The sequence below is a fragment of the Aythya ferina genome (assembly GCF_964211825.1).
Source record: "Aythya ferina genome assembly, chromosome: 1".
Taxonomy (NCBI): Eukaryota; Metazoa; Chordata; class Aves; order Anseriformes; family Anatidae; genus Aythya; species Aythya ferina.
Genome location: NC_140296.1, coordinates 80,759,523 through 80,787,421, shown reverse-complemented (window position 1 = coordinate 80,787,421; position 27,899 = coordinate 80,759,523). Strand labels below are relative to the sequence as shown.

The following is a 27,899-nucleotide window of genomic DNA, read 5'->3' as shown; positions in this document are numbered from 1 at the left end:
CATAAATGGATAAATAAAAAGCATAATAGTAGTGCTCTGGCAGCAAGCAGGGAGGAATAAAGACCTATATCTGTGTCTTAGTGATGTTGAGCTTGCTCTGCCAGCTAAGTATCTGTAGGTGAGAAGATTGGAGACAAAAAATAAGAGAAAAGTTTTGGACAGACAGACCCAAATCTGGTGAAAAGGCGCTGCTCTACAAGATACCAACCTAAGGCGGTGGCTGAGTAAGAACTGAGAAAATTTTAGTTCAAAGAGTTAAGTTCAACAGTTAAGATAAACTTAGGTCATGTTTTGGCCATACATGCCACTATACCCTATTTTAACTAGATAATACTTAACACTAGCAATCTACAATAACAGAAGCTCTAATCCTGAAGATGACAAAAATGCCTTTTACCTTTTAAAAACAATCATCCCCACTCTTCATGATTTCTTTGCTGATAATGAAATAGTTATTCATTTCCTGAAACAAAGTCAGCAACTGTCTGTGGGGCAGGATTTTTTATTTATTTTCAAAACAGAGAAAAAAAAAAAAAAAGAGTAAATCATCTTCCTTCTTCCCACAAATGTGTTCTTAAGTATAAATGTACAGAAATTTACAGCACACTCTGCTGTCAAGTAGAAGACCAAGGAAATTAGAGCTTTTCAGTAGCACCTAACAACAATGGGAAACTAAGATGTGTGGGACTTTGGTGAAGAGAAATACTGATAAGAACCTCTATTAAGCCAACTAGCTGAAAAAAAAAGGTAATAAATACCTTTACACTTAACTACAGACATTTCCTTTGCTAACTTAGCACTTACAAAACGCTGTTAACAGCTATGATTGAGTTTTGCGTGGGCCAATGGAAAATTGAGTAAGATTTCTGAAAGCCTCCAATCTTAAATGCTAAAATAAAGACAATGATTTAAAGAATCACTGAAGGCTACTTAGAGCTAACAGTTTACCACCCTAAACAACCATCTTACTACCATTCGTTACACATTAGTATCAGCAGTGTTCCGCTTGACAGTTGATCTAGACACTTTATCTTTCGGATTAGGTTTTTTCCATGACATTTGCTTTCCAAATTGCTTGCTAATTATTATCTAATTCGCTCCTAGGTATACACAAGAAACCTCTATTTTAAACATAGTATTACTTCAGTGGGTTCACTATTAGTAAAGACCTCTAAAGTAATAGTTAAAAAGGCAGCTATTTTTAAATCATAGAATGGTCTGGTTTGGAAAGAACCCTATGGATCATCTAATTCCAACCCCCCTGCCCTGGGCAGGGACACCTCCCACCAGCCCAGGCTGCCCAAAGCCCCATCCAGCCTGGCCTTGAGCACCTCCAGGGATGGGGCACCCACAGCTTCTCTGGGCAGCCTGTGCCAGTGCCTCACCACCCTCTGAGTAAAGAATTTCTTCCGAATATCTAATATAAATCTATCCTCTTTTAGTTTAAAGCTGTTATTCCTAGTCCTATCCCAAAACTCCCTGACCAAGAGTCCCTCCCCGGCTTTCCTGTAACCCCCTTTAGGTACTGGAAGGCCACTGTAAGGTCTCCCAGAGGCTTCTCTTCTCCAGGCTGCACAACCCCAACTCCCCCAGCTTGTCCCCACAGGAGAGGTGCTCCAGCCCTCTGATCATCCTCATGGCCTCCTCTGGACTCGTTCTAATACATCCATGTCCTTCTTGTGCTGGGGGCCCCAGAGCTGGATGCAGCGCTCCAGGTGGGGTCTCAGGAGAGCAGAGCAGAGGGTGAGAATCACCTCCTCGAACTGCTGGCGACACTTCTTGTCCGTGGAGGGGTGAAGCGATTCTGTAAGGGCACCTCAGTCTTTGGTGGAAGCCTCATCCTCCTTCTGGTCCTTGTCATTGGCAGCTTCCACTCTCTGGCTTTATTGGTCCCCCTCCCATCTGTGAGGTCCTGTGAGGGAGTTTCAGTCTGTGCATCCCCTGCAGACTGTGCTGGGATCCAGCTGTCTAACTCCTCAGCCTCCCTGACGCTACGCAGACAACCTATACAAACAATGCTATAGCTTCTGAACAAAATCTGCTTTAAAGATGGGTAACACAGAAAGCATTAAAGGCAGAAGCACTGAACACACAGCATTAAAATTAGCCACTAACTATGAGATCACCAAAGAAAACGAAGTGCAATTACCATACGCGAGTTGAGGCACGTGGTGAACGTTACTGTTTACTTCAGAGTTTTGTTCCATTGACACGCAGCTTTGTGTGGACAGTCCATTTTCTCCATCTTCTGCCTCAGAATTGTCAATAATCACTGCTTCAACATCATCCTCAACGTTCACGGGGTCATAATCTATTCGTGTCAGCAGAAAGAGAGGCAGGTTAAGACTAGACACTATTCTGCATATCAGATGAAAACTGTAATACTCTTATCATGCCTAGCATTATCTCAGTTCTACCACAGGCGAATTTTAGAACAGTTTCACTTTAACATTTAAATATGAGGTCACTTCAACACGTGTACTGAGGTTTTAACACATGCTAGAAGGGAAATGGCTTGCTATTGCTTAGTTGGCAGGACTCCTAAAAGTACCTAACCCCGCCTGCAGCGCCCAGCTCCAACAGGACCAGTTCCAGGGCAGTAACAAGCACTCCTGAAAACCCCATTTCCATTCAAGCACCCAACAAGACACGCTGATTTGTTTTCGAAATTTTACTTCCGTAAACAAGAAATACTTAGTACACTCGAAACAAACCAGCCTACAAATCCTCACTGCGTATTTGGTATTCAGATCAACCCAAGCACTGGCTCTCAGTGAGATGCTGTAGAGAAACACTGAATGGGCAATCTCCAGTGCTGTGGTGTTGTTTTTTTTTCAATTAACTGTATCAGGTCAAGAAAAAAGTGTTGTGCTTTCAGAACAACTATTAGAGCTACTACAGCTAGATTTTTTGATACAGCATTTGGAGGAGGGCAAGGAAGGGAGAGGAATTCATCCTTGATGAAAGAAATTAATGGAAGGAATCATACTGTGAGGCACTAGGCTGAATTAGAAAACACAACTTAATTCAGCCAGCACACACACGATGACATGTATGTCATCTTTTCCACAGGATCCCTGCCCCATTCGGTGTACAAAATGGGATGAGCTCTGGGGATGAATCAGGGCTGTATGAGTTTAACACTGGTCTGCTTCTTTACTCTCGTACAAAGAGTTCACTCCCAATCCTGCTCCCTTCCCTCTGTTCCAATTTCTCAAGAGCCTAACAGGTGAGAAATAAACTGGATCTACAGGTAAGAGTCTTCACTCTGGCCAGTACGCCTGTCTAATCCAGAAGACACAACGCAGAAGGGTTTGGATTTGGCTGTCATCAGGTTAGGAAACACTGCTTCACCCAAATACGGCTATATGCAGAGATGCCCATCAATCACCATGCAGCCAACAGCTACGTTTATAGCAATAAATGAGGCTGAAAATCCAGTAGCCCTGCAAGAAGGAGCTTAGTTGAGCAGACATGAGCTGGGATACGCTGCTTTGGCTCCAAGTCAGAGCATGGTTCCTGGCCAGTTTTAAATTGCTGTATAGAATAAGGAACGAGGAACCAGCACGTGGCAAAGACAAAGCAGGTCCATCTGGAATAAAGGATGGAGAGTGTTATCAGATGTCGGGAGTGTTACTACAAGTGGTTGACAGTAAAAGTCAAAGCTCAGTTTTCCATGCCCTCTACCAGCCTTCCTGAAACAAGTTTCAAAATCAGCATCTCCACAGCATAGTGAATTCCAGGCAGAACGTTTCCAAAATCTGCAGCTACAGAAGTTTAGAGCTAGAGGATGACTAGAGGATGGATATAAACCAAACAGGGAGACACCCCACTTTCAAAAAAATATATTACATTTCTACAGTGATGTAGAAACAATGACACAAAAAGCATCAGTCTCTCAAAACCTTTAATCCCCAAGAAAGTGGCCAGGATCCTCTTCATATCTGGGACTTTTAACTTCATCACCTGTTGCTCAGCACTCAAAGGGAAATAATTTCCTCTTCAGAATGGCACTCTTACCTGGACAGCCAGGTAATACTGAAATTAGCACACACAACCCATTGCCAATGTGGCTGGTCATCTCAGCTCTATAACATAAAGAAAGCTGCTCCAAGAAACAGACCCACCTGCTTCATACCACTTCTTCCTTCTCCTAATGCATTCTAGTTTTTTTGTCTCTGAGGTCAGTGGCCAAATTTAAATGTCTTTGCTGAAAATTGCCTACATTCATCACAAGGAGAATGTCTGTGCTCAGAAATATTTCACTTACGCTGCCTAAAACACTTGTCAGTTAATACTAGCTACTAAAAAAGGGTGCAGGGGAAGTAGTTCTCATCTTGTGGTCCAATATATAACTTATGCAGGCAAGTTGTTCAACTTTTTAATGTCGCTCCTGTAGCCACATATTCCCAACTACAATCTTTATAACTTTGAACATTTGTTACAGAAGAACTCTGGCATTTACCCGTAAACTTGAGGAAACTGAAACTCATTCCTGTAAGCAATTCTGAGTACTTCTGGTGCTTCTAGGAAGTGCTAGCAATACGGGGTAATGGTATAGATATAGCGCTGACCAATATGAAATATGTACCTGTCTCTCTCAAGTACAAACCACAAACTGCCAGACTCTGTAATTAACTTGTGCTCCTAAAAAAAAGGACAGTAAAGCAAACCCATTAAGACACTATTTTTTTTCTTGTGACTTGAATGAAGATGCAACTGCATTTCTTGGAGCAATGGGAGTTAACAACCTCCCTGCACTAATTAGATCCCCTGGCACAAAATATCATGACACAGGTATTTAGAAGTTTCCAGTGAGTCTTTAAATCAATTTAGAAATTAAGAATAAGTGTGATTGAGAAAATATTTAGGTTTATATATTTCAAATAGGGGCTTTACTGTGAATTACACGCTATAGTAAGACTTACTAAACAGGCTGTTTTGTCCAATGATTGCAACAAGCTGTATGTTTAAGAGCCTTGAGAATTTCTGTTTGAAAACTGAAGTGACAATCGTTCTAAATTTAGAAAGCATCAGCCAGCTAATTTCCTGCTCAGACTCAATGAGTGCTCTGAGCTACACGAGTTGTTATTTTCAGCCAGGCACTAGGATATGCTACATCAGAGGGTAGATGCTGACAAGAATCGTGCTGTGCAGGAAGGCAGCTGGAGAGCAGGGCTTTGAAATGACGAAGTTAGGAATCCAAGACTGGAGGTGCTCCTTTTAACCGAAAAATGGCTTATGCTCACTATTCGGGATTTGTCCAACGTTGTTTTAACAGGAGCTCTTCGTTGCTTCTGCACAAAATCATCAGGTAAGCAGGTCTTTGCAGAAAGCCAAAGATACTGAACTTGAGCCCAGCTTTCATAACGATTTATATGCAAGAATGTCCAACTGTGTGTCTAACTCTGCATCAGAAGTTACATAGCCACATTAAGCTACTGCTTTTACACAGCAAAGTAAAGATCAAGCCTCAGAAAGATTTTATTCTCAGTAACTGAAGAGAAGTATGTTTATAAATCATTATGACTTGAAAATCTGATCTTCTTTGGAATCTGTGTCATTTGATCAAGATATAAGCAGTCAGTGGGTGCCAGAATATTGAAGTGCCGCTCCTTTACTTATCCCCAAATCACAGCACAGCAGTATAGGCTTTGGGGTAGAGAGCTGAACACAGAAAAATGTAAAACAAGTAACAATGAAAGATGAACAGAACCAAACTGCAATATTTATTTTTTTAAGCACACTTAGAAATCGAAAGATGTTGATACAAACATCAAGATTTTTTTTTTTTAAATACATTTTGAAGGCTTTCAAAGTAAGACTGCTGCAGAGACACTACTCTGGAAGTTACTACTGAAAGGCTGACCCCACATGCAAAACTGAGAAGTTTCCATGGCCTATTTTTTCTTAGTGTAAGGCTCCATTCACAGCTCTCCATTTCGCTTCTTCAAACTTGTGAGATAGATTTTCCAGTTTTCCTGAGTGAATATATTTTGTGAGCATTTGGAGGGGGGGGAGGGAGAGGCATCCATTCCTCAAAAGAAACTGAAGGATAAACAAATTTCAAGTTGTCAAAGTCATATGGTACAACTCCTTACTTCAAAAACTATAATCCCTGAATGCTTCTGAAAAGAATTCTTTGCTGAGGAGGACTAGTTAGCTTAAATTAGGGATATACCTTCTGCTATCCTAAAAAATGAACCTACCAAGTCATAAAAAAAGAGAAGTCAAAGCATGCAGATGACCAATTAACACCACCTTAATATGTATTCAGTAAGATTTCCAAATTCTCTAATGCATTTTGAACATACTATTAGACTCCTGAGATGATTTCTTCTGCCTGCCAGGGATCACTCAACCAAAAGTGTCCAGAAATGATCCCTTCCCCGCACTCTTCTCTGTGTCCAGAAGACAACACTTGATAGGAACCCAAGTGCAAGGGTGGGAGAGGAACTCTCAGGTAGCGGGGACATAACACACAAGGTGAACTGGTGGAGACAAAAAGGAAAGAAGAAAAAAAAAAACGCAAAAACAAAGAAACAAAACTGTAGCACTACAAACTACATCCCAATGTAAAAGCAAAGCAACTCTAGCTCAGTGAAAAGAAAGATACATACCACGAAACTTACCTGAATTTAAGCTAAGTCACAAAAGGAGAACCTGCTAGCATTACCAGGGACCACATCTATCTAGATCCTGGCCTATTTGTGGCACAATGCTTACGCCAATACAAAAAAGAGTGAGCTAACACAATGGACAGGATGGGGACAACAGTGCCACAATGTCAGTGGTAGCATCATGTTATCCCGGCTTCAAGTAAACATTTGCATATTGACACTGTCTCATTGCAAATATAACAGCTTTAACCACATTTCTGCATACTATTATGCTCAAAGCTGTGAGCTGGGAAGCGCAACCAGAACTGATACATCAGCTGAAGTCAGAAGACAAGCTGACAGACTACTTTTCCTTCCCTGAGCACGTTACTAATTAAATACACCACATATGCCTGTGGGATAAGGAGGGGCTCGTACTGAGTCAGACTTTACTTGCTGAATGCTCTCATTTATTGCAGAAACAGGAGTGTAGGTAATCATGAGTTATTAAACCAAACAGAGAGGTAGGTGACCCGAGGGCCGAGGAGGCTGTAAGCAATGGGCAGTAATGAATCACATCCCAACCTCTACAGCAGAGCTTCTACTGGCAACGTCACCAGAGCTAAACCATACTTTTCACTGGATGCCAGTGTTTGTTCTTCATTTCCTAAGCATTTAGTTAAACGCATCTCTGTATTCTGCAAACGTGATCCCCATACTCCCAGCTGTAACTGAGAGCACTGGGAGACATGTATAAGACAAGGTAAGTTTTATAAAGATGCTTTATGCTGCACTCAGGAAAACTGGGTACCATCCACCTTAGGTTGCATCCTTAAATTTAATATACTTCTGATAATTCTGTCCTCAGTCTGGATAGTTCCTGCCCTGTAGCAGCTGATCAGAAACACCAGAAGACTTCCAAAGATACTAGATACTCGTCAAGTCTCTGAAGGCTGAAACAACAGCTAACTTAGAATGCAGGAGCCAGCATCTGTGCAACTGAAATTTGCAACGAAATTAAGACAGTGGAATCGTACATCGAGCAAGCATAATACATTATGGTGAAGGGAATAATGAAGCCAGGTTTCCCAGGGCTTTAAGTTTCATGTTCAGGTTACCAAGATGCTGTAAGTAAAACTCAGGGGGAAACAGGCCTTGCAAAGAGGCCTCTGATGTTGAGTAAGATTTATCTATATGTTTAACTGAGGAATATTATTAATGGCACTTCTATCCCACTGCCGAGGGATTTAGAGCAGTTTCTATATTAACGATTGCTGAGTTCGAGCAAAAACCAGTCAGGAGACTGAAAACTGAGGACAAAGCAGGCTGCGCGGACACCCACCACATGACACTGCGTGTTTGCCTGGTCAGTGTACCAGGACTGCCGTGCCCCCTCAGCACCCTACGTCTAAGCAGCACCCTTTGCTTGGTGCCTGTATATATAACGGCAGAGCGCAGTGACCAACGCCTCAGTTCACCAAAAGCAGCGCCACAAGAGACCAGGGCTGACACCTGCTCCAACGCCACCCCGGGGAGGCCCGTGGTACACTTGTACGACACCCTCTGCCTCCCCACGGCAGGATCAGGGTGAGGGGGAGCCCTCCAGCAGCGCCACACTCCTTCTTTTTGCCGTTTTTGCCGTTTTTTGGGGACCCCCCCGAGGGCTGTGGCAGCGCACACCCTCCCCTCACGGCGCCTCACCCCCACCTGAGGGGCGCCCGACCCCCCCCCACCCCCGCCACCTCCACCGCCGCCGACGGGCAGCAGCGCCAGCCAATCGCCGCGCCCCGCCGCGCCGCCGCCGGCCAATGGGAGCGCGCGCGGTGGGCGTGGCCCGGCGCCGAGCGTTGGGGCCGTTGCGAACGTTGAGGGAGCGTTCCCCGCGCGCCGCCGGCTCGCGCCTCCACCCCCCACTCCCCCACCCCCTCGCCTCCCGCCTCCCGCCTCCCCTCGCCCCCTTCCTCCCCCTCATGGCCGCCGCCCCCGCTCCTACCCGACATGGCGGCGGAGCCAGCCGCGGCTCGGGCTCGGGCTCGGGCTCGGGCAGGGGCAGGTGTGGCCGGAATGCGGCGTTGGGGACGGAAGCGGCTGGCGTGAGGCGAGCGGCGGCGGCTGTCGGCGGGCAGTGCGGCTGCGCGACGCGCCCGGCAAACGGGAGCAGGGCGGGCGGGGCCGCCGCCTCCTGCCTCCTGCCTCCTGCTGCCGCTCCTCGGCCGCCCGCAGGGACCGGGGGGGTTGTTTGCTCTAAATCCTTTAATGTATGCCAACGACTTCCACCGATGTCACCCGCTGAGCCGTGTCCCCAAGCACCACGTCCAACCTTATGCGTATCAGTCTCCGGTGGTCCCTCTGGGGGTCTCTGGTGCTGAAGGCTCATGGTCTTCCTCCCTCTTGTCCTTCTCCTGTGTCCAACTTGGCTGTATGTCAGAGACTTGTGCAGTGTCCCCTGCAAGCTTTGTCTTTTAGTTGTTCTTCAGCTTTCCTCGTCTCCTTAATCTCCTGCCCAGATATCAGAGACTTGCATAGTGTCCCACGCAATAGTCATCATATTTAGCAGTTATTCTGAAACCCCCCAGATACCAGAGACTTCAAGGAAAAGCCTACAAATACATTTCCCTTCAAGCTCTCTATTGACACGAATTGCTAAAGCATTCGTTTGCAAGATACAAGAACTATATACATTAACCACTCTGTTTTTCTTAGACCTGTGGTTATACAAGGGTCTGTAGGACAGAAGGTCACGTTCATCATACCTTGCAGCCCTAGCATTGTTCCATAATGACATAAATCAGATGAACACATTTCACAAATGTCTCCTCATTTCCAACCTGAACCTCCCTGGGCACAACTTGAGGCCATTCCCTCCAGTCCCATCACTAGTTCCCTGTGAGAAGAGGCCAACCCCCAGCTCCCCACACCTTCCTTCCAGATACCTGCGGAGAGCAATGAAGTCTCTCCTGAGCCTCCTCTTCCCCAGACCAAACACCCCCAGTTCCCTCAGCCGCTCCTCACAGGACTTGTGCTCCAGACCCCTCACCAGCTCCATAGTCCTTCTCAGTGGAGTACAGGAGCACAAGGGTAGGTGGGAACCTGAGTAGGTGAAGCACCCTGCTCGGGCCCCTTCCAGGGCTGTCCCATCATTGCCCCATCCCCAGCAGCCAGGTGTGGAACCCATCCCCATGAGCCACCACCAGAGGAGCTTTGGACTGGGGGCTGATGCCTAGGGGTATGGGACACGCTATGGGATACCCGTGAGGGATTGCACAAGACAATTTAGCATTAGGGGAGGAACCAACAGCAAGGGAAGAGAGAGATTTAGGCAACTGGGGAAACTGGGATCCATGGGGCAGACTGGGTGTGAGCCCTGCTGCTGGAAGGATCCCCACAGTACCCATGCTTATATATATATATATGGATACACCAGTGAACTCCAACCTACTCAGGCATAGAGAAGCAGGATGAGTGCTTCTCATGGGTGCTGTCTGTTTGGGTGAGGGCTGTTTGTGTGCTGTGGGGCTGGCTGCAGGTATGCCTACGTTTGTGGTGTGTGTGCGCTCTGTGTGCATGTCAGGGGAATGTGCCTTCAGCCTCGCTACTGGTTGAACTCATGGGCATGAAGCTACAGCAGCTTTGCCTCTCCTGGGCTCTTGGATCCAGCACGATGTATTTTCCTCTAGCATACATTCCGTATTTAAAGCTTAGAGCATACATCTGAAAGATTCTGGGCAGAAGGAACTAGAAAAGATTTAAAAGCTGTTACCCATATTGGTGAGAAAGGTAGAATGATGACATAGCGTGCAGTTAGTTGCTTATCTCTGAGAAAGCTTGTGTAAGAGTTAGGTACATATAAAAGGACTATTTATAGACTTTGCCTTATTTCCTCATAAGCTTTTTGAGAGAATCTGAAGGATTAGTCAATGCTTCCTTTATTCCTTCCTGATCTTTAGTAGGATTTAAAAGCCTATTTTCTCTTTGACATTGATAGCTAGGTGGAAGACCATCATCTACAAGCCCCATCTTGAATCACATCAACATGATACATCCAGTTTCTTATGCAAGCGATTCTTCACCAAAACATGTCAGATTTACTGCTGCTTTTCAGTTCAAGTACATGGCTGGAAAAGCACTGAGTAGGCCAAGAGCTTAGTTTTCCCAGAAAGCTTGAGGTGGCAGGAGAATGCCCAAGTGATAGGGAGTCCAGCCATTTTCAAGATAAGCTTTTATCTTCCTCGTTTGTTTTTCTGGGGCTTTGTTTGTTTGTTTTTGTTGTTGTTTTTAATGATAGGGCATCAATTTGTATGTGTATAAAGAAGGAGTCGCTGAAAAGAACAATTTGGGAAGAGGAATATCTTGGAAGGCCACAGAGGCTGAATAGGAAACTGAGACACATACTGCTGACTGTGGAAAGGAAGTGCTTGGGACAAGGATAAAGAAATGTTGGCTTTCAAAGGAAACAGACTGAAAAAGTTTGTACAAATATCTGATTTCTGTACTCTTGTGGGACAATGGTATTTGGAGGAGCTAACAAGAGAGATATTTGGGGAAGGGGTAAGATGAATCCAATCTTTAGGAAGTGAAGTTAATTAGAAAGTATTATCTGATACACTAGAGGCCAAACATTTCTGAGTTACACCACGTGATTTTAGAAAACTTTGTCTTGAAGATAAAAAGTGGTAGACATTCCACAGTGCTAGATATATACAAATATTGTTTCAGTGGCTTGCTAATCAGGTAGAAGAAATGATGGATTTGAAAAGAAAACTGAAAGAGGTGGAGGTAGGCAGGAGATTGTTATAAGGAAAGGAGTCAGCTAATAGTTAATACATTTGAATGTGGAATCATAGTTTCGGAAGGAGTGAGAAAACCTGATCTACAAGGCATTTGTTTTTCTTGGATCAGTTTTCACATAAACTTTCCTGGAATTAATTTGTTGGCCATCTTTTCTGGTACTTATATTTTGATTTAATTGGATCCAATGACTCTAAGCTTATCTACTTTATCTGCTTCTGAAAGGTCTTAATTTGATTAAAACTTGGTATTTTATATTGCTGGATATTTCAAATGACAAGCGAAGACCTGGACTAACTCCAGTTACACGTTGGTCTTCATAGATCCCAGAACTTGTTTTGTGCATTGATTTGACAGAAGTACCAGAAATGACAGCCTAAATGTATATGTTTAGGGTTTGCTTGATGGTTCAGCTGGCTTTGTAAAATGAAATGCATAGAAACAGATTGCAGTATTAGGATGTTATGGTTTGGCATCAGTAGTTTGAGGGTGTGGTCTATATTTCATTTGCATTGCTTTGGATCAGCCCTTAAATTATCTACCAAAAAAAAAAAGAAAACAGTGAAAGCGTGAAGCCCAAGAAAAGACTCCAGATAATCCGGTTTTGAAGCTCTAACATTCTTAAATGGTAATAAAGCCACTTGTTGTCATTGCTCATGATGATGAAATTATGTAAGGCTTGTCCATCTGCTGTTGAGTAAGCTTTTAAAGAACACCTGAAGGAGGTACTTTTTAAGAGGACAGCATTCCTGTTAAAGAGTGAACCCTAAACACTGGCAATAACATTGCAGTTCTGTGCCAGCCTTTTAAATGTATAAATAAACTTGAGTGATCAGGAACTGAATTCCTTCAGATTTTGAATGTCATTTACTCACAGAGATGTTTTTATCTGATGATTTCTTTTTTTCCAGCTTTGGAGGCTTGTGATAGATCTGAGCCACCTGACCTAGATTCAGTGTGACTGGTTACCCAAGTGACCAAGCCACCAGTTCAGTGATGTTACTTGCGCAATTTTCTCAGTCTTGGTGAAAACCATAGTGTGAATTTCCACAGGAAGCTCATTGAATGATTAGTGTCTTTTTTTTTTTTTTTTTTTTTTTTTTTTTTGTAATGCATGATTTTGAGTAATAAAATAAAGTGGAAACAGCCTAACACCGGATCAAAACTATTGCAAAACCATTATTAAAGGGCAAGGCATCTCTTATTTGTTCACGTACTGTTGCCAAGAAAGCCTGTTTTCCTGCTATATGAGTACCTCGCTGTTGCTGCTAGGCATGGAGAGCAGTGTCTTAGCATGAACTGTCTGAACTGACCTATGAGTTGATCAAGAAATGGCATTTCCTTGGCCTTTGTTATTTTTCTCTTGGGGCTGAAGGAGCAGTTCCTGCCTTTCCCCTCGCTCTGGCTGGAGATGACTGAATAAAAAGGGAGCTGTGGATGCAGTTGCTTCCTCACAGGAATAGTTTATGGTTTGCAACTTTAATGTGAAATGACAATAGTAAGAATAGTAACGTACTATCTGGATAAAGTTCTGTTAAAAAAAAAAAATAGGTAGCTATTTATCCAGAGTGAAAATTAATAAAAGCTGCTGTATCTATTCCTAGCACTGTCACTACCACTGCTGTTCTGTGCATCTTTTGAATTTAACATTTGAATAAACAGAAAACTTCATTGAGAATGCATATCTCTTTTATAGGATAAAATTGCTTTAACATTCATAGTGGTTTTGTGATTTTCCAGCTCTGGGGAAGTTTAAATGTCAATGCAGGTGAGTCAAGTGGGAAAGATTGTCTTTAGCTGCTTGCCTGTTTTGTTATCCTGACCTTGAGCCTGTATTGGAGGATGTGGGTTCATCATGAATACACATCCCGTGTTTTCTGTTTCAGGAGTATATCCAGATGATGTGATATGAAAACTCTCCCATTCATACTGAGGTAACTGAAGACATCGTCAGTCTGCAGAGCTGGATAACCTGCGTTCAACAACTCACAGAATCACAGAATCATCTAGGTTGGAAGAGACCTCCAAGATCACTGAGTCCAACCTCTGACCTAACACTAACCAGTCCTCCACTAAACCATATCACTGAGCCCTACATCTAAACGTCTTTTAAAGACCTCCAGGGATGGTGACTCAACCACTTCCCTGGGCAGCCCATTCCAATGTCTAACAACCCTTTCAGTAAAGAAGTTCTTCCTAACATCCAACCTAAACATCCCCTGGCGCAACTTAAGCCCATTCCCCCTCGTCCTGTCACCAGGCACGTGGGAGAACAGACCAACCCCCACCTCGCTACAGCCTCCCTTGAGGTACCTATAGAGAGCGATAAGGTCACCCCTGAGCCTCCTCTTTTCCAGGCTGAAAAATCCCAGCTCCCTCAGCCGCTCCTTGTAAGACTTGTTCTCCAGACCCCTCAAGTCTTACGAGGAGCTTAGGAGAACCACTGAAGAGTTCTTATGACCAATAAGGTTGGGCACTATAAAAGTTTCAGGAGAATACCTAGAAGCCAGTAGTTAAAAACATAACTGGGACAAGCTGGGTCAACAATCTGTCACCCTGAGTTTAATCCCAGAATCAGAACAGTAAATACATGCTTCTGTCACCAAGTAAAGAAATAAAGGAGGGGGATGTAATTAACACAGCCAAACATAGGTTTATGGAAATCAGAGCTAGGGCTGCAGCCAGCCCTTGGCTGCTCTCTTCCCCAGGAGAGGAGTTTGTTGTGGGAGCTGAAATGGTGAAGGGTTATTAAGGTGGAGAATGGGTTCCAGCTCCCAAAGGTGACAGTGCCAACAGCACAGAAGTTGAAGATAAAACTTACCAAACTCTGTGTAACTCCACAAGCTGGGGATGCTTGACATACCCACTATTAAAGATCGAGATCCAGGAAATGCTGTGATATTAAAAATCTCATTTTAAACACCTAAAAACCCTCACACTCAAACAAAGGCTCCGAAACCTTTGGAGGAACCACCTTTCCTTCTCCTGCGGGTGGCTGCCGAGTTGAGAAAGTGCTGTCGTGTTTTCAGGTGTCTCCACCCATGGCCTTAACACTCCCTCGGTGCAGGTATGCGTTGTGGTGTATCCCCGGGGCTGTCAGCCTGCTTTTGCGCAACAGCCTCTTCGAAAGGCCTCATCGTAGACATTTGATATTGGGAGTGTCCCTCGCTGACGGGGCTGGCCCTCACACAGGCTGAATTTGAAACTGTGGTAGTAAAACAAGAGTTCTGCCTGTTGCTGCCCCGTGCTGGAACAGCCCAGCAGGCAGAAAGCCGTGTGGATGGCGGGGCCTGTGTGCTGCACAGTGGGTGAAGTGTAGAGGTAGATCTGTTGTTGGGGGGTGTGCGTAATGTATGTTGGAATTCCACTCTGTGGAGAAAGTACCATCATTTTCACTGTAGCATCTGAAGCTCTTAATCCACATGCTTTATTATCTTCCAAACAGAAAGCACCCCCCACTCGTAAGTCGTCCCTTTGTGCACGTTTCTGTACATTGACACAGACACCCACACAGCACGATGAGATGCTTAGCCGAGCAGGAAGGCTCAACCTGAGAAGCGCTTGTATATGCAGTGATGCTCCATGTAGTATCTGGTTTATATTACCACCGGACAGGCTCAACTGTGGTATGCTGTGTACGTGTACCCAAAGGTACACGCTGAAGCCTGGATTTTGCAAAGGCTTTAAAAAAAAAAAGTCACCAACTTCACATATGTTGTAAATAGTTACAAAGATTTCAGCTTGTCTATATAAAAAAGCAAGGGGTATATTTTATGAGGTCTAATGTTTAATTTTCTCTCCACTGAGCATGAAAAAAATACACAAGTGTATAGCGAGCAGATAAAAACCAGATTGTGCCTGCCTCTGTAGGCTAAGCTCGTCCTACAGTTCTTGCTTATCTGTACCTCAGGGTTGGGAGAGGCGCATAATATACATCAGCAAATGATCTACATAGCCATTAACTGCTTGACCATCTGGTTGAAACAAATGTTATAGAAGCTGATTCCCACTTGGAGACCACTCTGGTACCACACCCATAGGGGAAATCTTCGTATCTTTGCGAGGCACGATTTCAAATAGCTCAGCTGTGTTCCCCAAGGCTGATTTTTCCACTCTAAGGCACTAGACTTCCATATTTCAGCTTTTGTCCATGTGCGCTTTCTAAGTACCCGTGTCCAGGGTTGCAAAGCTACTGACAGAATGGCAAATGAAACAAAAGCTTCTTCTCTCCCCCTCTTCCTGCAGGTATACAGTTTTGGAACATTTAACCCACCTAGCACCTGTGTCCAGACTTCTCTATCTTCCACTAACAAAAATGACTTAAACTTAGAAGTGCAAATGCTACTTTATTTTATGTTCATGGTTTATCACCTTACTTTTTGGCTACAGCTTGCTTTATGCGATAAGGTTCAGTCACTGGATGCTTTATGCCTTGGGTCTTACGTGCTGCAATTTGTTTTCCAGCCAAAGATCAAGTAGCAGTCTTTCCATTATTTTTCATCCCTGCTTCTCTTCTTTAACTGCTTAACCTTTTGTCCCCTATAGAATGTAGGCAAATCCAGCAGTCTTTATATTCTGGCAAAATTGTACTTGGGGGCTAAATTCCACTTAAACCCAGTGACGGTTTTGGTTGGATACAGATTTTTCCCTTACTTGGTTTGTATAAAAACTTAAATTGAAGGGAAAACAAGATCAAGAGGTTTGAAAGGCGCGATGCACTGAGACTTGCTTTTGGAAAAACTGTACCCACAGTCCAGTAGATCAGACTTTACATTTCATTACAAGTAAAGAGAAGGTGTGATTTAATTGCAGTCACGTTTATTTGCAGTTTCTATACACACTTTCTAGGTAATCAAACTTTTCCGACACATTTTTTGAGAGGGGTTCACAATGAAACTGTCACCGTTTTTACTAAAAATAAATACAAGACTTAAAGTGTTGCACAGCTCTAAAATATACAAAGGCTTGGATTTAATGTAAACTTTGAAAACATTTTACAAAAGAAACCATCTTTGCAACAATTTAAAAAGTTCATATTTACAAATATTACAAAAATACAAAATGGATGCAAGTCCATAAACCATTGTCTTTTCTGCCAGCATGAACTGGTGCTAGTACCAAAATAGTTACACTGTAACCTTCTTAATTTTTTTTTTATTTTTTTTAATTCTTTAAGTCATAACCTACAGTATTTCTCTATATCTGCCACCATTGCAGCAAATGCACTCAATCACTGACCTTTGGCAAAAGCAAATATATGCTTTATTTGCTACAACTATTCCATCTTCTCTATGCTGCCACGAAAAAAAAAAAAAAAGGGGGGGGGGGGGGAAGAAAATGTTACTTTTCAGAACACACAGCTGTGTAACTTCCAAAATCATTTCCAGATCATCAGTGCAAACAACGGAACAACAGGTTGAAATGATGGTTCACTGGTGGCCATCAGGCACGTCCTGTGCCCTGTTTCAAGTTGTCTGATGTTCCCCTTGCTCTACAGCTTGTCCTCCGGTGCCTCGGAGGCACACCTGCAACACCGAAGGGGTCTCCCTCTATTTCTTTTCCCCTGCCTCCCACATTTGTTATGAACTCTCTTCTTCACAGTGGATTCACAGTGGCTTTGTTTGGGTTTCAATCCGCTGAATAGAAAATAGGAAGAAAGCCCCTCATAGATTTTACACAAAATAAGACTATATTTCAATGTGATTGTTCTCTGGTCATTTTGTATGTGAAGGATTGCCTCACAATTCAAGTCAAAACACATTTTAGTGTATATTTATATATGGCACCTATTGAATTGTTGACAGGTAATAAAAAGTGGTATCACCAAAGTCAATTCATTTGTATTCTCTTTACAGTTCTGAATGATTTTTTAAAGCACGTAGAACACCTTTAAGGGCAAATGTGTTATAAAAGAGCTCCTGGTAAAATTTTAGGGAAAATTACTTAAGATGACAAACTAAGGAGTTTCTGCCCAATACCTAAACTTCCTTTACTCATGTTCTCCAGAAAGTGTTTTGTTATATGCTATACAATTCCTATTAAAACATTCCCATTCATTCATTTCACTTGTGTTTAGACTTATTTTCTTAACTAAGCTACTAATGTGACTAGCCTGTAATTTCCAAACCTCACCCCACCTACCTTTTTAAATACTACTTTAGACTTCCCTGTTTTGAAGCCCTTTAGCTGATTTACCACCCCTCTTCCCAACACACGTACCACATGCATAGTGATTCCATCTGGCATACTGCACACAACCAGACTACACAGGAGGACGGTAGGATACCCTGAATTATATATTTCTTGTGGTAAACGCTAGACAAAATGAGACACAAACCTTATGGGAAATAACATTCAGGATTTGTGTTAAACCATTCTGACTTGCTCAAGCTCTTTAAAATCATAACCGCTTTAGGTCGAACCTTCCTCTTAAAAACACAATCTGCCCTCTTTGAAAACTCTCAGCTTTATGCATTACATGAATAAAAGCACACACACAAAAAAAAAAAAAAAAAAAAAAAAAAAAAAAAAAAAAAGGAAAAACCCATTTCACACATCCCACTTCCCTATTATTTACTTATGCTTAAAGCCAGCTTTCAGTTGATTTCTTTAGTACCAAAGTACGCTCCTTCTGCCATCCTACTCAACCTGTCCTACTGCACACCAAATTCCTTCTTGTAATATTTTCTCTGCACTAACCTTTCCTCTGTTCCTCTACTCCAAAGCATATCCTACAGCAAACAACACCAACTGCACAAATTTTGGACAAAGAGGGCCTTGTTCTCTGAGTAGCATGGTCAGGCTACATCATTGGAAACCACAATGGCCCAAAGGAGAGTCAGGCCAACGACTGGTTTTATTTCATTTAGAAATTAAAAGCATAAAGCAACTTGTGGGTTAAGTTTAAAAGTACAAGTCCTTTCAGTTTTAAGACAAGAAAATTCAAGTAACTTCAAGTAATTCAGCTTTTATTTCCCTGCCTTCATTTGTATCAAAGCAGTTGCTTTGACTTGTCTCCTCTCCCGCCCCATCCCAGTCCCCCACCCTGTTGCACGTTTCTGGTGAACCCAGACAAAATCCAAACTGTATGAGGCTGGCACAATGAACCAGAGCTTTCCCCTTCCCGGATTCGCAATGAATATAAATAATGCATACACATACCTATTTCCCAGCTACATTTTCACAGTGTCATTTTTGTAAATATTTAGGTAGCATGAATCTCATCAGCACAAAGAGAAAGCTTCACTGAAAACTCATCGCAGATATTTACTGATAAATTGAAAGCGCTTGTTGCATGCTTATAATTTATTTGTTTCCCTTAAGAGCCAGAAACTAATCATGTTTAAAGATTATAGTTACCAGGTTATGACTGTGTTATGTATCCCAATAGCCTAATAGGAATACGAAAGGAAGTACTATTTCCTCGCGTCTATTCCCGCCCAAGCAATCCCTGTTAGCACGAAGGCCCAGGGGACACCGTCAGATGGGACCGTTTGGGGCTTCGTATTAGAAATGACTTAGTTGTGTCAGAAGCACGCCTGCCTTCCCAGCTGGTTATCACGGTGAAACTCACAGCTGCACTTTCCAGTTAGCTTGTTGGGAGCTACGTTAGAAAGACAAATGGTTGCTTTAATCCGATCTCAGCCTTTTCGTTTTGTTAGCTAAGGTGGAGAATTCCTTTCAACTGTTAAATGTTGTCTTTGAGGCTTATATGGCACCGAACGTGGTTGTTGGTGGCCATGTGAATTTATGCTTGATATGAAAATGGTATTCACAGAATACAGTTATTACATTTGACTTCTTTTGTCGTCTATAAACAAAGTTGTTATGCGGTAAATTGTTTGCCACGTGTCCACTTTTTGATAATTCTATTTACAAATTTCTATCAAAAATATGGTATTTACATATGCTTTGTTAATTTCTTCTAAATTTTGTTTCAGCTCATTTTAGTGTAGAAAAATACCAATCCTCAAGAGCATTTGCTTTTTTATTTTTCTCCCTAGGGAAGCACTACAGTGAGGGATTTCTTTCTAGATGGGCAACTTCTGGGAAAAAAAAATAACACAAAAAGTCTCTCTGAACTCTACGAAAAGTGTATAGCCTTGAAATCTACAGTGACAACAGAAATGAGAGTGGGATAAATGAAATGAAGCTAAAAGAAAACAGAATAGGCGTAGCATATCTTTCTACTTTTGGAAAATGTAGAGTAATAAATAGCTACAGCTGTAGTCCTGTTTCCCCAGCATCTGACGAACACAAACACATTTAAGCATCGATATTGCCCTGCAAGTATTGTTATTATTATTTTTTCGACTGCTACAGCGTTGGCCTCTTATATTCACATCCTTACACAACCCACGTGGTGTCAGCAGTCCCTGGCAGCCTATGTTGAGCTCTGAGAAGACCGGTCATCGTGGGGGCTGCCGTCCGAGTTCTCAGTCTCTCCCTCCGAGATGGCCTGCATCGGTGTGTTGTACAGCCTGCAGCGCACGCTGTACCGGCTGCTGCTGGCTGCCGGCGGCGCCCGGGAGCGCCCCACTCGTGAAGATGCTGACATGGGAAAGCTCTTGGAGGAGAATCCTTCCGCGTTGACCCTCGGGGAGCAGGGGGACAGCGGGGACAGCGCATCGGGGCTTGCCGCTTGGGGAGACTCGTCCAGGCTTTGGGGTGCATCTGCCGTCAGCTCTCCGGGAGACTTGGGCAGAATTGGACTCTTCAGGATTTCTGTGGCGGACATCCTGTAGCTAGAATCAGACCGACTGCCCTTTTTAAGGAGCAGTAGCTTAAACTCCTCGTTAGATGTGTTGGACTTCTTGGCGTTCCTGTATATAAGCCCGGGGGACCTCTGGCTGCTTATGGGAGCACCTGTGCTGCTGGCAGGTGGCGCGCTGCTGGCAGGCAGCGTACTGCTGGCGGGTGGCTGGCTGCTTGTCCCAGAGGAAGCTCTCAATCTGTTCCTGACAGACAGGTCTCCGGAGTCCTTTCTCCCAAGAACTTTCCTTTTTGATCTGTAACAACACAGAGGAATGCTCTTTCATACACTATCTTTGTAGAAGAATGCTTCACACTAGCCTGCAGTTTCACGGATTCACCATGCTTTTAAACTAGCTGGATCTCCCTTATCCCTCTCAATCTTACCCAGTTCTTCCAAAACAATTCATGCACAAACTGCTCTTTATAAAGACAATGATGCTTGAGTCCCAGGTTAGCCAAATACTCATCATAACCCATTTAATATCAGAAATCTGTAATTTCAGCTGTGATCACAAATTTCAGCTGAATACACAACATGCTAAATTTGAAGAGATGCCTTCTCATCACTTCAGTATGACAGCTCACTCTTTAAGACAGAGCTGGGGGGCAGCACCCAGAAACCACTGTGGGGACTTTTCTTTGGAGATGTGTGTTTATTAGAGAGAACAGTCTGATGTTATTTCTAAAGCATCCTACACATGCTGTAGATGCTCATCATGCACACATGTGACCAGTACCCATTGCTCCTGACCCCTGGTAATATGGTTAGCATCGTCAATGCCATTATATAAGGCAAACACCCATAATATGTAAGCTAGTACCAGCAGGACTTCAGGACTTCCAGTACCATCGCTGGCTGGGATACTCGTGCACGCCAGCACACCACACCAGCTATGTCTGCTGGCGGGCAGGGCAAGGCCTAACCACAAGAAGGCTAGATCACCTGTGAATGACTGCAAACAGGTCCTCAGTAGTGCGAGGTTTGTTGGGAGACACGAAAACGTCCTCAGCATCAGCCTGAGAGTCTTCACTCAGCGGGGACATGATGGAGTCGTCACTTGGAGAAGACTCTAAGATAAGGACAGAAGCCATGGTTAGAGTCTGACCACCGCCATGTTCTGAAGCAGCGCTGCTAAGGCAAGGCGTGAGCTCGGTGTGTGAGCTAGAGGCCAGTGCTGGTGACATAGACTTTATCCTCTAACTACCATACATGTTGCATGTTAGAGCCATGCGGTGGGCACTGCTAGGGCCCAAGAGCAGGACCTCCTGCTTGTGGTACAGGCGCTGGCACCAGCTCTGCAGCGGTGACAGTGCAGCCCTCCTGCACAGCAGGGCAATGCTCCTCCCTCTCCTGTTTTTGTCTGGCACATAGCACAAGGGAAGAAGCATTTATCAGAGAAATACACCCCTCTGAGAGAGCACCTAGCATCTCTGGGTGGCTGCTCTGCTGTCAGACCAGGAGGGCTCACCAGGGCCTGCGGAGGCATGCCGAGTGGCACCTCCAGCCCTCAGGGTACCCAGCTTTGTCACCCTGTCACTGCCAGTCACACCCCACCCAGCACAGACAGAGGACACAACTGACCTTTCAGCGACGGCTCTTCTGTGCCACCCGCTGGCTCGTCCGCCCTGCCGGCATCGGAGGCACTTTTGGTAGGAATACCTGATGCGATGTCGTTCTCCTGCTTGCAACTTGCTTCACCGAGCGAGTTTACCGCCGCCGTCTCTGATTCGAAGCTGATATTCCCAGGCACATGGTGGCTTAAATCGAGTTGGTGCTTAAGCTGATCGCTGACATCCACTCCCTGCGCCTGAGCAGGGCTTTCAGCTGCAGGGCCAGGCTCCAGCTGCTGCCCACTGCCACCAGAGAGCTCTGGCTGCGTGTGTTCGGGGTGGCCGTCTACTTCTGCTCCCCGGTTAGCTTTCTCCACTTCGTAATCACCTGTGGGGACGGCCGAGCCTTTCTGAAACCCTTCTGTAGGAACGGCACAAGACTGATTCAGAGCTCTGTCTGGCAAGTGCTCGGCAGCCAGGGGCACTTGGTCCTTCACGGGTTTGATTTCAACCAGAGCTGCGCTTGCTGAAGTTAGGGTTTCTTGCTCGCAATTACTCTGCCCACTGAAAGAGGAGCTCTTTTCTAAGGGCGGTTTTCCAGGGCCCGTTTCTACCGGGGAAGCGTCAATGTACGGCATAATGGCCTCCTCGGTGGAGTACTGCCGTGATACCGGCTTCTTGGTTAGGAGCGGCCTCATTTTGCCAGGCGAAACATCATTTGCCACCAACGTGGTCTCTCGGACGCAGAGCAGGTCAGGAGTGCTGCCCTTCTGCTTCGCTTCTTCGGGCCTGTTGACAGCCCTGAGGTGCACAGACTTGAGGACGGAGGGCGTGATGGCGAGGGCAGAGGGTGGGTTGGGGCTGAGGGCTTCTCCCACCGTGTTCTGCTTGCTGGGGTTGAAGGCGTGCAGCTGGTGCCGGTGAGCGAACGGTTTGTTCAGGACGCTGTGAAGAGCACTTAGGTCGAGATGGGTCGGAGGTATAATCGGGAGTTCGAGGTCTTTGCTTGCAGACACGGTGCCGTCTTTAGAGAGCGGCTGTTGCAGCGATGACTTCCTCTCAGGTACTTTCGGCTTTCTCTTGCTGCCCCCCGGAGACAAGGGTCCGGAGAAGAAGGCAGTCGGGAAGGAGGAGGTTGGTGTCTCCGACTGGCTCGAGTACCCGCTGGAGGGCGAGGCCAGACCCGCCAGCTTCTCCGGCGAGGCCAGCTTGAACTCGCTGTCGACAGAAGGGAGGGATGGGGTGGTGGCCCGTGACCCGGACTGCGACGTCTGGGACTCGGAGCTCTCTGGCGACTTGATGCACTCTATGACCGTGGTACCCGTAGCAGTGCTTGAATTAGATAAAGACCTGTAAGGATCGCTAGATTTCAAGTCGTTCAGGAGCCAGAGGTCTGCATAGTGAGGTTGTTCAGCACCTTCGTCTTTAAAGGATGGCATGTCGGCCGTGTCGAACTGAGCGTCCTTCAGGCTGCCGTCGCTCTGGCTCACCCAGGGCAGCTCAGATTTGGGTGGCAGGCTGGAGCCCTCCGCTCTGGAAGGCGTGTTGGAAAACTCAAGCGGCAGCTTCATTTCCCTGGCGGTGTGCGACACGTGCTGCCCGCTGCTAATCTTTGGTTCTTTCTTCTCAGGAAGATCCACGCTGCCCTCAGATTTCCTCAAAGACGAGCTGCGTTTTGGTGGGGCTGGCTTTGCCTTTGGTTTCTTCAGAGAGATGCTCTGCCGTCCCTGCCTCCTGTGGTTCACGCACTCCTGCCAGGCACAGTCGGCCAGGCTGGAGGTCACGCTCGCCGTCTGGCCGCTCTCGGAGCCTGCGGCTGCATAGTTGCAAATATAGCTCTTGTTACCCTTGAGACCACAGTCAAAGTGCATGGAGGTATAGTATCCTTCAGTATCCACGGAGAAGTGTGAGCTAGTGTCTGCCTTGTCAGAGGGGGTCTTCTCTAGGAAGCTGTCGTACGTGGCCATGCTCGTGAAGCTCGGGCATCCCAGGCTGTCGGCCTTGGGGCGCTCGGGGCTGAAGTCCTGGCGACAGGAGGCATCGTGGTGGTGGTGCAGGTAGTTCCACTCGCTGTCGCTCGTGTTGCTGTTGTTGGGGTCATCAAGTAAATCTGCCACGGTGGAGGTGAAGGAGCTCGCCCTGTGGCCTCTGACCTTGTCCACGTGGTCACCAAACTGCTCCGTGATGAAGACGCTTGAGTCCTCGTTGGCATTGGGAGCGGTGTTGAGGGACAGCTCGGAGTCACAGTGCGAGGAGCCCGTCAGCGGCGGAGAGGCAGCAGGAGGAATGGTTTCGGATGTCTGAGAGGGACACGTGGAGCTGCTCCCACTCCAGTTGCCGCTGGAGGACTGGTGGTCATCCTTCTGGTCCATGTGGCTGCTGAGCAGGACTCCTGCCGTGGAGATGGAGTGAATGGGGCTCCCAAAGGTGTCCGAGTTGGACGAAATCTCGCAGCTTCCCGAATCTGCCATCCTCGACAGTCGCGACCTCCCTCTCTCGCCGATGCTGTGCTCGGGGCTGTGCAGGTGCTGAGGGCACGTTAAACCTAGGGGCTGGTGCTCTTGTGAACCCTGTTTGCTCAGGACCTCCTTCCCCTTTTTCGGGAGCCTCTCCTGGCTGGCTAGGAAGTGCTCTGCCTCATAAGCCGAACTCTTGGTGGCGGCGGCCGGGTCGCCCTCGCTGGCTCTCGCACCCTCGCGAGGGAGGCTCCGCGAGCGGATGCGGTTGCTGACGGCGGCAGCGAAGACGGCATCCCCGTTGTCCGCCAGCACCAAAATGTTGCCGGCGGAGTGCGAGAGGGAGGCGACCACGCTCTGCCCCCTCTGCGCGCGGATGCGGCGCCGGGAGGGAGCGGCGATCAGGATTTCTTCCGTCTGGCACTCCGAGTCCCTGGTCCCCGACCGCCGGCTGCCGGCGCTGGAGAAGTCCGGGTTGGCGTGCACAATCACGCTGCGCTCCCTCGCCACTGGCGACTCGTCCGAATCTAGGGTACACGTAAAGCTGGGTGAGAGGCAGCTTCGCGCGTCCCGACACGAGACGACCCGCGGAGAAACCCAAGAAGCATATCTGCATTTAATCTTGCTGAGTTTTGTACCAAAGCTAGCTCGCCTATAAAATGTACATAAGGCAGACCTCATCGCAGTGAGGTGGGAAATTCTGCTAGTCCTGCAACGTGATCTCAGTTCTCCTGTTTCTGCAATGTGATCTCACGCAGAGCTGATCTCACTGTGGTAAATATTAAGATGAATATTAACTTTTCAGTTTTTTCACTGTACTGTAGCTCGTTACAGGCAGTTGTCAGGAGCGGCCGCCTGACCAAACACTCCGTAAACTTCTAAAAATAATTATATTCTATCTATCTTTTCAGAATTTCCATTATCTGCTTCTTTCCTACCAAGAATATTTGCACAGTAACAGGATCTTTGTTTCATAGGTTCTCTGGTTGCTTATTCCCTATGATAAACACATTCCTTCTGCCTCCGATCAAATTTCACAGCAACTGACCGAGATATCAGAGTCATCTTCAGATGTAGATGAACATTACGAAATAATGATCCTGTTCATTTAGTTTCGGGTTCAGACCAATTTTACACTGTATTTGCCCTCAACAGAGTTGTTCCTAGTTTACCCGCAAAAGAAGCAAGGCAAGCCACTTGATTTCAAGCAAATATCCTTGGTAATAAAGAATGCAAGGAAGGACTCGAGGACAAGCATGACAAAGAAAAGGAACTTTTAGCAAAGCTTTCAGTGGGGTACCAGCAGCTGTCTCTAATGCGGATATCCAGCTGATATCTGAGTGAGTTGTGACAGCTCATCACTTTGCTGAGCAACATCTGTCATTTCTTTACCTTCAGATCCCCTCACACAAGAAAAAACTTTCACTTAATCTAGTTACTTTTTATGCACGCAACTATGGGTTTATAACAAAAATAAAATGGAAAAAAAATAACTGATTAACATTTACACGATAAGAGCTGAACACGTACATCTATATTACTCGGTAAGGCCCCCCGTACGTCAGGGCCATATGGAGTAATATAGCTTTGCTTACTGCAGTAAATCAAAAAAACAAAACACATCATTCCCAAACTCCACAAACAGTTATGCTTTCAAGGATTCATATCTTTGGAAGGCCGGCTACCAGCTCATATCCCTGCAATTTAAGTTGGTTAGAAAGCTATCTATGGAAGAGTTGTATTTATACTACACCTATTTCTTGTTGCACTCTTCTGGGGATGCCAGAGATGGTTTTCCTCCTCCTCAACTTTCGTCTCCGCTGTAGTACAGATTGTGAATGAACAAGAGAGCAGCGTATACTAGCCTCTCTGTCAAAACCAACTCCTGCAACCCATAAATAGGTCTCATTAGCCTTTAGAAATAGTAAACAAATTTTCATGGCTGGAACACAGTGGAGGTATGTGAGCTTGGATTAAGCCTGTGAATAAACATAAGGGAGCCCTTTTATAGCTCTTATGTGAATTATATTACAGTATATCACAGTTTTACATTTAATTCCAGCTCCCCCTCAGCAGCCTGGTCTGCAAAAGTAACACAAGGACTGAAAAAAAAAAAAAAAAAGAAAAAGAAAAAAAAAAAAAAGAAAGAGAGAAAAGGAAAAGAAAAATAAAAAGAAAAGAAAAGAAAATGAGGAAGGAAAATACAGTTGAGGGCTCCTGGTAGCAGGGCATCTTTCTTATAACTATTTATCCATCTGTCACAGGGACAATGACAGTTACTTGTCTGCAAGGAGCAAACTTTTCAGCTACAGCCTGACTTACTTTAAGCAACTAAGCATAAGGAAACAATTTAAATTTTAATGCCAAATTACATTAGTTGGGGGCTTCTTAGGAGATCAATATGCCACAAGGGCTACCATTTCAGAAAGGAGTAAGACAGCTAAAATGGGGCAAAGTCCACATGCAAGTTTAGAGAGCAGTTTCCTTGACTATTACACATGGCCAAGGATGAAATAAATGGGCAGCAGGTATTGTGCACCAGCACGTGGCCTGATTTTCCCAAGCGCTCAGCTTGCAGCAAGACACACAGGAGTCCGCTCTGGGAATCAGCTCACACATTTACCATCCTAAATTTGGATTTAGGAGCCCAAGTTCACATGTACACCTATTTATAACCATGGTCATGCAGAATGGGCAAGAATTCCTCCTTTTCTCTCTGTTTCTATGGAATTGCCACAGGGAAGTCTCTTTGACTTTGTTTTTTACACTGTGGTCAATCTAAAATTAAAAGGAGGCCCACCAAAAGACCAGCTGTGGTCTCGCACAGCTATACGCTTCTGCTCTCTAAAGCTGACGTGGGACAGGTCGGAAAAAATGTGCCAGGTCCATAAAAACACTAACATTGGGATCATCGGTACAGTGGTTTGTAATCTTAAGAAAAAACAAACAAACCAAAGTAAACAAAATAATAATAAAAAAAATCCTGATAAAAACTATTGTAATAGCGTATAATTATATAAAACATAATTATACACAGACATACACATACATATTACACTACATAACAATGTAAAACGTTAAAAAGTAACTTTCTTGTAAAAGTTCTTCTTGAAATCTACTACAGTGAAATAGAGGCTTCAGACAGATGTCCTGTAACCACCAATGCCCCTGGAATAAGCAGAGGAAGAACTTTCTTTAATATGGAAGGAAAGTGCTGTAAACTCCAACAACAGTCATTTCAAAAAAGTGAACATTTCTCGGGGTTGGGAGAAGCTTAAAGAACAAAACAGAAAAACGAAAGCAAACTCTTTGAAACAAAAATCAATCCGAATCATTGCTGGGTGTCCAGCAATTGTGAGTTATCTGAACATGCTCTGTGTGCCAGATGCACGGGTCATCTCCAGAGGAAAGTGGCAGAGGGTACGTCCTCTCCGTGACGCGTACAAATTATTCCCATTAGTGCTAATGAGAATGATACACATAAACATCCAGAAGATTACATACCATTCTTGATCTGTAAAATTTGGTTCCAGTGTATGGCAGGTGGAGTCTAGGCAAAAATTGCTATTACTGGAAAAGTTCACATCGGTCCCAGGCCTAGCGCTGTAATTCTGCTCTGGGCTGTGTGACGTTAGTGATGCTGGGCAGCCTACACACCTAGGGTCCTACGTGCTGTGGGGGCAGAGCATCACTCAACGCCTCGTGGACGCATGCCACTCTGTTCACTTCTTTCTGCAGGGGCTTTCATCGG

At 45.1% G+C, this 27,899-nt stretch overlaps 2 protein-coding genes across 8 annotated transcripts in view; both read right to left on the bottom strand.

Moving 5' to 3' along the window:
- The window catches only part of BEND2 (BEN domain containing 2), a 28,860-nt gene extending 20,112 nt beyond the window's left edge, over positions 1–8,748 (bottom strand). Inside the window, exons 1-3 of one of the 4 annotated variants that reach the window (XM_084507281.1) lie at positions 8,593–8,692; positions 6,315–6,491; positions 2,150–2,311 (exon numbers count right to left, since the gene is read on the bottom strand). In XM_084507281.1, the coding sequence (XP_084363407.1) occupies positions 2,150–2,207 (58 nt within the window). In that variant the 5' untranslated portion in view covers positions 2,208–2,311; positions 6,315–6,491; positions 8,593–8,692. Of the gene's footprint in view, positions 1–2,149; positions 2,312–6,314; positions 6,492–6,632; positions 7,895–7,941; positions 8,273–8,592 lie in introns of those variants that run through there. The other 3 variants (XM_084507280.1, XM_084507282.1, XM_084507283.1) reach the window with 3 other exon arrangements.
- Positions 8,749–16,188: 7,440 nt separating this feature from the next.
- Positions 16,189–27,899, bottom strand: part of NHS (NHS actin remodeling regulator) — a 246,645-nt gene continuing 234,934 nt past the window's right edge. For 3 of the 4 annotated variants that reach the window (XM_084525611.1, XM_084525612.1, XM_084525614.1), the window contains 4 exons: positions 25,902–26,033; positions 21,724–24,675; positions 21,085–21,211; positions 16,189–20,395 (listed from right to left, as the gene is read on the bottom strand). In XM_084525611.1, the coding sequence (XP_084381737.1) occupies positions 19,771–20,395; positions 21,085–21,211; positions 21,724–24,675; positions 25,902–26,033 (3,836 nt within the window). In that variant the 3' untranslated portion in view covers positions 16,189–19,770. The remainder of the gene's footprint in view (positions 20,396–21,084; positions 21,212–21,723; positions 24,676–25,901; positions 26,034–27,899) is intronic. The other variant, XM_084525613.1, reaches the window with a different exon arrangement.